This window comes from Aedes albopictus, chromosome 1 (assembly GCF_035046485.1).
Source record: "Aedes albopictus strain Foshan chromosome 1, AalbF5, whole genome shotgun sequence".
NCBI classification, from domain to species: domain Eukaryota; kingdom Metazoa; phylum Arthropoda; class Insecta; order Diptera; family Culicidae; genus Aedes; species Aedes albopictus.
Genome location: NC_085136.1, coordinates 226750244 through 226762675, shown reverse-complemented (window position 1 = coordinate 226762675; position 12432 = coordinate 226750244). Strand labels below are relative to the sequence as shown.

The 12432-nt window shown below is 42.6% G+C and overlaps 1 protein-coding gene across 3 annotated transcripts in view; it reads right to left on the bottom strand.

Annotated features, from left to right (window-relative positions):
* Positions 1–6035: 6035 nt before the first annotated feature.
* The window catches only part of LOC109430448 (beta-alanyl-bioamine nonribosomal peptide synthetase ebony), a 150916-nt gene continuing 144519 nt past the window's right edge, over positions 6036–12432 (bottom strand). For all 3 annotated transcript variants that reach the window (XM_019706519.3, XM_019706526.3, XM_029857722.2), the window contains exons 4-7: positions 7613–8671; positions 7161–7554; positions 6837–7100; positions 6036–6773 (exon numbers count right to left, since the gene is read on the bottom strand). In XM_019706519.3, coding sequence (XP_019562064.2) covers positions 6440–6773; positions 6837–7100; positions 7161–7554; positions 7613–8671 — 2051 coding nt within the window. In that variant the 3' untranslated portion in view covers positions 6036–6439. The remainder of the gene's footprint in view (positions 6774–6836; positions 7101–7160; positions 7555–7612; positions 8672–12432) is intronic.

Here is a 12432-nt window from a genome sequence, read left to right as displayed (position 1 = left end):
TTAACCCGGACCATTTAATAGTCCAAGGCAGAAAAGAAGGAGAAGAAAGTTCCGTGTGCCGTGTTCGTCGGGAGTTTCGCTCAGAAAAAGTGTTTTGTGCATCAAAATTTACGTTGGTGTCGTAATAGGGCACTGCATGAAATTATCTCCTTCTCTTCCACTCTTACAGAACTTTTGTAAACAACAAGGCCAAGAAACTTCAAAATCCCATACAAAATCAAAACAATGCAGTGCCCTATAGGGCACTGCACTGTTTTGATTCTGTACGGGACTTTGACGTTTGTTGGCCTTGTTGTTTACAAAATTTCTGTATGAGTGATAGAGAAGGAGAGAATTTCATGCAGTGCCCTATAGCTCTAACCGGAAGTATTGTTTTGCGGCTCTGAATAAAATTGAACTTTCGAGGACGTTCAAAATAAAAATGCTCCGTGCATCGTCGAAAACGTGGCTACGCAATGACTGCGCAACTCCCGCTGGAGCTGTTTGGAACCCTGGTTGATGTGGCGATTCCATTTCATCGAATTTTGGGAGCATGACGCAGAGGCATTTCTGCGGTTGAAACAAGAAGGACCAAGCGTTTAGGTTGAGGTTGGTGTACCTGTGGCATGCTCCAGCTGTTATTCTTGGAGAAAATTATTGGAACGATTCGAAGTATCGTATGGGTGAGATTGTTCTTTTTTCAACATGTAGTACAATTGTTTCATAAAGGTTAACTTCATAATCCTCCATACTCTCTCAGGTGTAATCAGGTAATTTATTTTTATTGTATTCTAATATTTTCCACTATATATCTTTACTTACGCTCTTTCGCAATATCATTCTGTTTTATAATATTCTAAAATTTTAATGTTCATATTGCTACACACACACACACGGGGAGGGGTAGCCTACGGGAGTTTTATGAACTGATGACCGGACTTAAGTTCGTGGAGTAGCCTGAGGATTGCGGACTGAAATTTGACAGCAGCCAGGCTGCTGCCAAACCTCCAAAATGATCAGAGTGTGCCTGGATACAAGTTCGGTTTGCTCAGTCACGCTAAAACAAGTGAAACGATTAATGACACACAAACTTTTCCTGTGGATACAAAAATGCTTTTCTGAGTGAGAATTATGCGTAAAACTTGCCCAAAATTGGTTCAATATTCTTTCAAGCCAATATAAGACCAAATCAGCTGAATGAATGTGTTTAAATTTTACTTTTCTTGTAATCGATATATTCAAAATTTGTGTGAAGTAGTTTGTGCGTGCGCTTTGAAATTGATCTCCATAGAGATAAGAAACTCAACCACGGGGAGCACTGGAGGAAACAATACGCGCTCAAATTGAATGACCAAAAAAGTTGAGTCCGCACACCTCAGGGAGTAGCCAGTCTTTTGTCATGAGCTAGCAACTTTTTGTTGACTACCGAAGGAATTCAGCGATTTTAACTCACCCTGCTACAACAAACCAACAGGTAGATCATTCCCTTCCGGAATGATTCTGCAGCCATAGGTAATCCTTGCGATGTTGGTGGGTACACTTTTATCATCATCATCTCTAGAATTTGACCTTTTCATAGAGTTCATCAACAATTCTCAAATTTTTACTGCTTGTTTACCTACTATATGTGCATCATTGGTACAATTTTGAGCTCGATTGGTTAATCTTTCGCGAAGCTAGAGTCGTTCTCGCAAAACGCTATTTTTTTGACAACTTATTTTTGAATTGTCATATCTCGGAAACCAGTGATTGGAATTTAATGTATTTTTGAACGTTTATCAACAATTACATTGATGCTTCTCATGTCATTAAAACATAAGTACTTTTTGAACGTTGAAAAAAGTTATCATGGATTGAAACTTTTTGGATCTTTCTTGAAAAATGTATTTTTTTACATCAATGTCATTTAATTTTAGTGTTGAGATCCAAAGACTTTCCGCTTCTGTTCTCAAGATATCTCTGATAAGGTATGTTAGAGCCTATTTGGATTGAAAGAATAACACATTTAGTAATTTTTGTATGATATTGTAAATTTGACTTATTTTCCTCTCACTGAGGATATTGCAACTCCGAAAATCATACGAATCAACTATGATTTTTTGCCACAAGAATTTCTTGCGAAAATCATCAGGTATCAGGTATCAGTAGGTCGGTTCAAGAGGCACGTTCTCCTCCATTTGGGAAATTTGTGCCATCGCCATGAATACGAGCCTATTCATCATTTACCTGAGGGAGAGCAAAGGGAGGAATAAGGGATGGGATGGGATAGGGAAAGGGAAGGTAAGGGAATAGGGTCGACATAATCGCATAAGCGTACCACAACGGGTTCAAGCAGCGCCCTGAAAAGGGCACTGTAAAAAAAGCATAAAACGTAAAGTAAGCCTATAGCTACTTGCCACAACGGGCTCAGAACAACAAAACATCCTGAAGATTCAGGCTTCTTAGGTCAGTTTCACTTAATCAAGTGTTTACCGAGTACTCGGAAACGCAGTTGCGTAAAAACTGGGTAGTTACATATCAAATGATTCAAAGTTCCACAGTCGGATTCTCAGCTAAGATATACAAATGAAGCAGCCTGTTGGGGCTTGTGATGGACAAAATCATAAGTAGGAAAACCACATTGAGTTATCTCAATTGCGTTTCTGCTACGAGATTCCTCAAAAGTCATGGCAAAACTCCCGCATGGGAGCATCCACAAACACTCAATTTCCTAATCGCTGCTAGACGCAATGCAGAGAAGAGATGTTGGTTTTTGAGCATTTGGAAAATCCAATTGGAAATCATTGAAAGATAAATAGGACAATCCATGCGGCATCCAATATGGAATCGAAAGGTACGTGTTCAAAAGTATCCTGGAAATCCGAGAAAACAACCAAACAAAATTATTTTTGAATGAATGCATTTCCGATATCGTAAACAACATTGTGTAAACACATCACAGTGGACTTTCCATTTTGGTAAGCATGTTGGTTCCCATGGAGAGGCATGTTTGCTAAAAAAACATCACGGGTGTGAAGCTCGGCAAAGCGTTCTAATCATTTCAGAAGAAAGAGGTCAATTTGATAGGTTTAATCTTCATACGAAGACATTATCCATTTACGGAATAAACTTGACAGTATAATCCCACCAATATTTGAGAATGGCAAGGCTGCAAACAAGTAGTTTTATCAAAACATTTTGGGGCTCGAGGCATGACACGCAAGATTGTCATTTTAATTTTACTGAAAGTAGCAAACATCGGGTCAAACGCAAAATGCGGAACCATATTGGTGTTAATTAAAACATTACATCTACATAGAAATCCTCCCTACGAAAGTAAGGTTCTTGGACCAATGCTGTTCTTTTATGCTGAAGATTGACCTGAGCTGTCATAACCATAGCCACTACCCAAACTAGGCATGATCGAACTCTTACAATCACAACACAAGGAAAAAGAGCAGCGATAAAACCAATTCGGTATCGATTGAAGAGCGCCAGAGACGAAGGTACACAGAGGACACTGTGAAGAACGCATAATGCGAAGAGCCATATAGGTTATAATTAAAGCTAATAAACAACATACTAATAATCCCACCCTTATTGAGCCTCGCAGTTTAGGCTTACGAAGGATAGCAGATTATCTCGGAGAAACACAAGGTCAACTGCACCATTGCTCCGGTTAGCGCAGTAAGGGCAGAATACTGTGGAGGGCGCCCTGGTACTCCACAGGCTCCGTTTGTAGTTAGGTTTTTATTAGACCCCTCTAACCATTCATTCCTTGGCACGGTAAGCATAAAGCCGCATAACACCATGCATTAGGGGTCACCTGTTTAGTGGATTGTTACCACTGGATCAGGCGATCCGTAGTGTTATTCTTAGCCAATTGAGACAACCGCTACCGACACTACACAGCTATCTAGGCTGATCGGGAAAAGAAGTTGACATTGATGGTCAACTTCCAAACGAGCCCGAAATGCCGTTATTTTTGAATTGTCATATCTCGGAAACCAGTGATTGGAATTTAATGTATTTTTGAACGTTTATCAACAATTACATTGATGCTTCTCATGTCATTAAAACATAAGTACTTTTTGAACGTTGAAAAAAGTTATCATGGATTGAAACTTTTTGGATCTTTCTTGAAAAATGTATTTTTTTACATCAATGTCATTTAATTTTAGTGTTGAGATCCAAAGACTTTCCGCTTCTGTTCTCAAGATATCTCTGATAAGGTATGTTAGAGCCTATTTGGATTGAAAGAATAACACATTTAGTAATTTTTGTATGATATTGTAAATTTGACTTATTTTCCTCTCACTGAGGATATTGCAACTCCGAAAATCATACGAATCAACTATGATTTTTTGCCACAAGAATTTCTTGCGAAAATCATAGTTACGAACTATAGTTTTATATATGATTTTGGATTCAAAGCGCCAACTTTTAGTTTTTATATGTTATCGATATGATTTTCATACGTGAGTGTTATGAAATTTATACAGTAACAGTATGACAATAAATACTGTTACTGTATAAATTTCATAACACTCACGTATGAAAATCATACCGATAACATATAAAAACTAAAACTATGTCTTATGACTATCATACATATTTTTATGAAATATTTTGCACAAATTAAAAAAAAATCGCAACCTGGAATCGAACCAGGAACGTCAATGTTGGCGAGTGCGTGCTTTACTCATTCGCCCATCGACGCTTCGGAAGTTGAAGTGGTTAGAACCCAATAAAAGGTTTTGTTGTTTTTTAGCAATGGTGTTTCATAACACATCTTATGATTTCTATACGATGCTTCTTATGAGATTTTTCATACGACAAGTCGTATGGATTTCGCTTTTTAATGTATGAAAAGCATACGAGAACTATGAAATGATGAAAAATATAAAAATAACTGATTCATAAGATGTTAACTATGAAAAACATACGAACAGTATCCTCAGTGTATATTTTCACCCGAAAATATCAAACCGGCATAACTATATTCATCATGAGAAAATATTACATTTTATAGCGTCGTATCAAGTATCAATATATTGTTGATAAACACTAAAAATTTCATTCAATTCGGTTCACTGGTTTCGGAGATATGACAGTTCAAAAATTAGTTGTCTAAAAAGTGGTTATCTCCTATAAGAATGAAGTAAAAGGAGTGCAAAAACGTGTATGTTCCTTTCCTCGGGGATAGGCCGCGTGTACTTTTGGGCATATGCGCTAATACAATATACTGTTAGACATTGCACTCGAAGTAGCGATCAGGAGGTCCGTCACACAGTTTCATATGCTCCTCGGCTTTGCGGACGATATTCATCTCATCGGCATCGATCGTAGGACAATAAACTCGACCAAGACGATGTATATGATTGCGGGTAAAGACAGAGGCAGTGATGTTAGTGCTGTAGAAGTGATTGAAAGTGGGTGAAAGTTGTTGAAGAATTTTATTTATCTTGGAAGACTTGTAACACGTGACAATAACGTTTCTCGTGAAGTAGAAATAAATGGACCTTTTACAGATTGCGTAACCAGCTGAGGTCCGAAAAGCTTTCAAAGATTTTGAGTGCAAATTGTTGCTATCAATTCTAGATGGGAAACTAGGAAATGGTATGTGGCGCAGACACACGAATCACGAGTTGTATCAAGTATACAAAGAAGCAAACGAATAAAACACGGCAGTCTCCAGTGGACTAGATACGTGATGCGAATGTCAAAAGAAATAATAATGAAAACAATATTCAGCATAGGCCGCCAACGTGCGGAACGTGAAGAAAACCTTGGGACCCTAAACGTTCGAGGAAACTGGACGAACATCTTTCAATACAAATGAAGATGGTGCTCTACTATACGCTCGGCGCTGTAGCCAATAAGGTATCAAGGTAGGTAAAACATAAGCGATCTCATGGTCTTGGTCTATTATCTGTATTCAAAAGCCACTGGCAACACTTGATGCATAGTTTATGGCAAAAGTTTCAAAACCGATTTTTAGCACGGTTTATCGATTTGTCCATCTCAAGTATAAAATCTGGGAACATTCGGATATTGCGTTACAAAGATATTCGCAATTTTACGAGTAATTCGATAATACGATTTATTGTCATAAATAGTAGTTTCCTCAAAATTCAGAAACAAATAACTTACAAAACTAAGATCCTCTTTTATTTGTTTTTTTTTTCACACGTCTAAGCCCACCTGGTTTGTACGATCATCCTAATTGTTAAAATATCACTTATACACTCAGTGCTACAACTAATTCGTAAAGATTCTTGCAGCACGATCAGTGCACTTCCTTATACATTACATTTGCTATCAATATCTCTATGATTGGTTACATTTCGACATACTGTTGGAAGGTTTCTTAGCCTATCGTGTAGCCATTAAACTAGATCATTATTGCAGCGATAAATACGGTACCTAGAACACTACTAATTATGCCAATAGCCCTTTCTCTATCTTTGGGAAAACACACTCAGTGCTCTTTCCGGATGTCCTTCCAGTGCACGATCACCCGCTGGTCATCCCCGGCTTTGCCGAAAGGTCGGTTACCGTCCCTGTAGACATACTGATTGATCTTGAAGTCCAGCATGGTTTCGTACCCATACACATTAGATCCGAGCTGCTGGGTTAGCGGGCTGGTGTTGGTCGTTAGAATACCAGCGAACTTCCGCCGGATGGCGATCTTGAGCACTTCGCTCTCCATGAAGTGCATAGCCTCGATGTTTTCCTGAGCGTTTAGCTCTGCACAGGTACCCATCATGAACGAGTGTAGAATTTGATTCTTACCCTGGGGTAACTTTTCTTCCCTACGGTGTTCAAATTAAGCGTTGATCAGTTGTGTATCTATCTAAGTTGCTGTCAGAACTTACCGAATTGGCTTCTCCACGTATTCCAAGAACTCGAAGATGATCACCAGATTGTTGTTCACCTCTACCTCCGGCTCGTCGTGGGCGTCGAAGTTCAGAGAAACACCAACCGACTTTCCGGTTTCATCCTTGATCATGAAGCTGAGCTGTTTCTCGATCAGTACATCCCAAATGACCTCCAGAATGTCCCGATAGTCTTGCTCTCGGATCAGTGGTTTGATCCATCGCTCCAAATCAGCTTTTTCGTAGAAACTGTACGTCAAAATGCTGCAATTGAGAAAATCAAATTAGTTATTCCAAGATCGCATTCGCCTAAATGAATAATACTTGATGGCGTCTTCTTTGTGTTCGTCCGCCAGAGGATGGGCCGAAAGCTTCATCTTGTATTCAAATTCAAACTCTTGGCTAATCCCTGCAGTTTGTTCATGCTCCGAAATGTGCTCCTGGTTGCTGTACATTTTGTCCAAAATTTCCGCCAGATTCTCTGCTCCAATGAAGCTAGTAATACTTATTGCGTGACCTTTCTGGCAGAGTTGGGTGACGGTGATGATAGAGTTCAACGAATTTCCCCCCAATTCGTAGAAGTTGCTTTGCAGTGAGATCTTGCTACGCGTAGAGCGTCCAATAACCTGGCCCACTGTGGTGAACAGATCCTTGGCCATTTCCATTTTATTTTCCGGAACGCCTGTGTAATCGTACTCGATCTCGATAGTTGCGTCATCTGTAAAGATTGATATGTTAGTTTGACGTGGAAAGTACGGTTATTTTATCCAGGTTACCATTGTTGTTTGTGTTCTCATACATCTTCAGGAGAGTCTGTCGATCAATTTTCCCATTTACCAACAGCGGTATGTTGTCCAAAATGATGACCTGAGGGATCATGTAGTGTGGAAGCTTGCTCTCCAGCGCACCTTCGATCTGCATTCCGGTTTGTAACGCAGAATCCTTCTCCACCGTGATGAAACCGAGCAGAGCTTGGTCGATTTCACCAGCGTGATAGCACAGCACAATACCTTTATCTACCCCAGAGAGCGACAGGAGGTTCTTTTCCACTTCGGATAGGTCCACCCGGTGACCACGGATCTTGATTTGGGAATCCGTGCGACCCTCGTAGTAGACGCATCCTTTGGTGGCTGATGCGAAGTCTCCCGTGCGGTAGAGTCTCGAGTAGATAGGGTCAACGGCCAGTGGATTGTCGATGAATCGATGAGGGTCACGACCGTTGACGTATCCCTGAGCCAGGTTCAACCCAGCAACGAACAGTTCTCCAATATCTCCAGGTTTGACGGGTTGAAGTTCTGGATTCAGGATGTATATCACAGTATTATCCAATGGATAGCCAATAGGAACTTTCTCGTAATTGCTGAGCTGCTTTTTGGATTCGCAAACGAAATACGTAACGTCACCCATAACTTCGGTTGATCCATAGAAGTTGCAGAGCTGATGAACCCCCTCTTCGAAGTAGTCGAAGAATTCCTTTGCCAGCGACAGTTGTAGAGGCTCGCCGGAGCATACCCAGATGCGAAGGTTGTACAAAAGCTGCTTCTTCTGAAGCGGTAGATACAGAAGCAGGGATCGCAGCAGGGTCGGCACCAGAACCAGTCGTTCGATTTTGTACTCCTCGAGCAGTTCAACGAGCCTCTCCGGATTGTTGGTGATCTTCTTGGGCACGATCACGATGGCCATCCCATTCAACAAGGGACCCCAGATCTCCGTGACGGAATCGACAAAGGTTAGCGCTGTTTTGAATACACCAACCTTTTCCGTTTCCAAATAGGGGAATCTGTTCCATTGCCACTGGAGGCGGTTGAGAATGGTAGCGTGATTCAATCGGACACCTGTTGGGGCAAGAGTTAACGATTTATTAAGCTGTTGTTCAACGGTGGGTAATGGTTAGTGTAATCGTAATCTAAGTATTTGTATGTGGGTAATAAAAATGTGCAAGTTTATTCCGAAGTGCAACCTTGAGTGCAACACATGTTAGATGTGGCGCATTCAACGTAGAAAATCAATCAATCTCCGGGAGTCTTAGAATGTTTTTGGCGACATTTGTTTGTTCTTCAAATCAAGTTTAATGTGTTTTTATGGTTCGCCTTTACTTAATAATTGAAACAAATTTAAACGGCCAAGGATCTTTTGCTCACAGACAATCAGACGTAACACCTACATCATTTTTCGTGCAACTCATCGCCCAGTTACACAACCATCACCTGGTAAACATGTTGCACGACACACTTACACTGTGTTTTGCAATAACGTCAACAGAAGCCGCCAATAAGAAATGTCAAATACAAAGAAAAACGATATGTGCGCCTCTGGTTGTGTAAGTCAGAACTATAAAGATTTGAAATGATCGTTAAAAGCGTGATCGATGGAAATTTTGTCAGTGTTTCGTCTGTTTGTCTGTGGTTTGATGTTCATTAAATTTTCATCTATCGAAGCGATGAAAAAATCTTCGGACTCCGAGAAGTTCGTATATACTCATGGATTGGCAATAGAAACAAAGGAGGTTGGATTACATTCTCCGATCCATTGCCGCTTAAGTCTGGAACACATAGCGTCCGTTCCGTCGAGGTTTGCGTTTTTTTGACAGTTTTCCCATGGAAAATGTGTCAAACTACTGTCACGCACACGCAAACGTATGCATTGTGTGGGGCACTTTAGCCCAATGTCTCTCCGGGACCACCTAGAAAGCATTGTTTCAGCAACGAACATCATGACAAGCTCTTTTAGGAGGATATCAAGGTAATGCGCTGTTACATTGCCAGATTCCAGGGTGGCCTTACCCTTCCCTTTGTCCAAGCCTGCTTCCAACTGTATAGCAATGAGTATCAAGAACTGATGTATACTGATTTGTCCTTCTTGCATCCCAGTACATCGACGCCACGGCAGCGAGGTTACCAGAATGTTCTCCATGCGACCACTTGTTCGATAGATTAGTCGAGTTCAACCGCAGGGCATCGATATGACTTGCGTAACTGACTCTTGGCACCTGCACTAGCCACTCTTCTTGTCCACGTGTCACCTCCTCTGTAGGTACGAGACGATTTAGGCGATAGCCGAGAATCGGCATTCCAGCCAAGCTCGTCTTCATACACATACTGAGGACAAGATTGTCCGGAGTCGTTCCCCACTCCATATGGCAAGCATGTGGTCACGCATTGTGCGAAAACGCGGACGCTCGAACAAAAAGCGTTCCGTCGTTTCCTCTAAACCTTCACAAACCGGACATTCGGTAGAACCCATATGACCGAATCGGTGGAGATATTGTCTAACCCGACGTGTCCACTAGGCAGAAATGTCTTGCCTTTTTTTCTGGACAGATGTGTCATGACAGTGACAGAAATGTTCTCTTGCCGTTCGCATGGATGGCAGCGGTGTTGATCATTTCTGTTACGTTTTCTCTTTCTGGCAGCAAAATGGCAAGACATTTCTGTCTAGTAGAGACAGAATCGTAAAGCAACGATGGCCCGATAGGATCTCAGTCAAGTGTCCCAAATGGCGCCTGCTGATCCAAAATGGCCCAACTATCTATCCTCGGAGTCAACCTGTGTGTCCATCTTCTACCTGTCCCACGTACTCTGCCATTTGGCCGTAGAGGTCAACTTGGCGGTCCTACGTATACTTCTTGTGCCTCGCGTTTCGAAGCACTCTATATCCTCCTCGGTAAGGATGTCAATAGGCACCACTTACGACGGAAGCTGTCGGTATGTGGCGCCGCCGTAACCCAAACCGCGTAACCATACCTTAGTGACGAGGCGACACTACCAAGTACTTCCAAGAACCTTGCTGAAAATTTTTAGAAGGTGAAATTAGGCAAGTAGGCCATGTATTGAACGAATACATCGAATGCGTGAAACTTCTGCCGTGCGACCTGTGCTCTTAAACAGATCGGCTTGGTTGGTAGTTCATACCACCTTACCAAGACTGGCATGAGTATGAGTATGAGTATGAACGGAGTGCGAATTCCGAAAAAGCTACCCGATCGATAGAATTTGTGATGAAAACAGGACAATACATAGGCAGTCAGGTGCCTGAAACTTTTGCCAGTCTTGGTAAGGTGGTATGAACTACCAACCAAGCCGATCTGTTTAAAAGCACAGGTCGCACGGCAGAAGTTTCACGCATTCGATGTATTCGTTCAATACATGGCCTACTTGCCTAATTTCACCTTCTAAAAATTTTCCCACTTGTTCGCTACCTAGCGAATTCTATCATATCTATCATTTCATTATCCACTTTGATCTCTACTCCCTTATACTATGAGTAGAAAGAGACCGATATAGCCACAAAATCACCTCTCCTCATCGTCAGTCCCAGTCCCCGGCTGTCCTACGAAAGGAGGCCAAGGACTCGGATCATGGTGCGAAAAAAGCCCCTCGATGATCCCCTCCACATTCTCTGGAGATGGTTCTGTAGGAGCCATTACACCTCTCGTCTTGACCATCACGACCCTTTAGTCTTCACCCCACGGATTCGCATTGCCACTCTGACAGAGACCCAAAAAGCAGGCCTTTTTGCTTGCCCTTATCTCGGTCTTCAGCACGACTTAAGCAGCAGTGAACACCGCCCGCTGGCCGTTCGTTTTGTTGTTCCTCAGTTCGTTCTCGCTGCATCCGCCGCCTAGCCCATAGGCAGACGCGGCGCCGGCGCGAAATCACTTGAATCCATCGGTAAGCCGGTGGCCTACCATTTCTAGGGTGGATTTGCCTAGACATGGTCGCATCGCACGCACGCTAGAGCACCGCTACCAGATCGTCACCTCTTAAACCGAGTAGGTTTCGCTCACGGCGGAGTACTTCCCTTTCCCGTTCAACCACCGCGGAGGCGCATGCATAACAGCTACAGATGTAGACCCCGTAGACCTCGTAGCCATCGTAGTAGACATCAACTCCGTGACCCGTCGTTCATATTCGTTACCGTATCGCCTGCACAGCTTGCTCCTGCAAGGGCCTGTACAGTCCCATGACTTGTGTCTTGGTTCCAGACATCTGAAGCAAAATTCCGGTGGCTCGCACAAGGTCAGTTGGCATACTGACCAACCCACCTTAAGTTTCCTTGCTTTAAAGGACTGTGTCCTTGCCAAGCCCTTCCGTAGCCGAACGGTTGCGGTGGCCACCTGCACCTCGCACTGTTACCGCAGTGCCGTGATGAGCTCTTCCGCGTCAGTCTAAAATTTTCACCTTCAGGGACTCCTCCGCTGTAAGAGTCCTCACATTGACACCCTCGCCAAGGACCTATCCCACCAGACTTTTGTAGGCAGTGCTCTTACGCGCTTCATTTCATCTATACGAGTACGTCTAATACTGCGCACATTATCTCCCATATCTACGAGCTTGGCGTCGCTCCTCACCGCCTTCAAGACTTTCGAGAACTTGCTTCTTTAGTCTTGATGACAAGCGCGTCACCCTTCTCGCGCTTGGCACCTACCCTTCTCCGTTTCTTAGGTTTAGTGTCCCTAAGCTCCTGCTCATTCTTTGCTTTCTTTTTTCTCTTCTTCCGCTGCACAATACTCTCCTTGACCCGCCCTAACTTGTGGTTGCTGAGAACCTGCACCCCTTGTCGACCGAGATGGGTCGGTGTTTTCTGGCCCATCCTT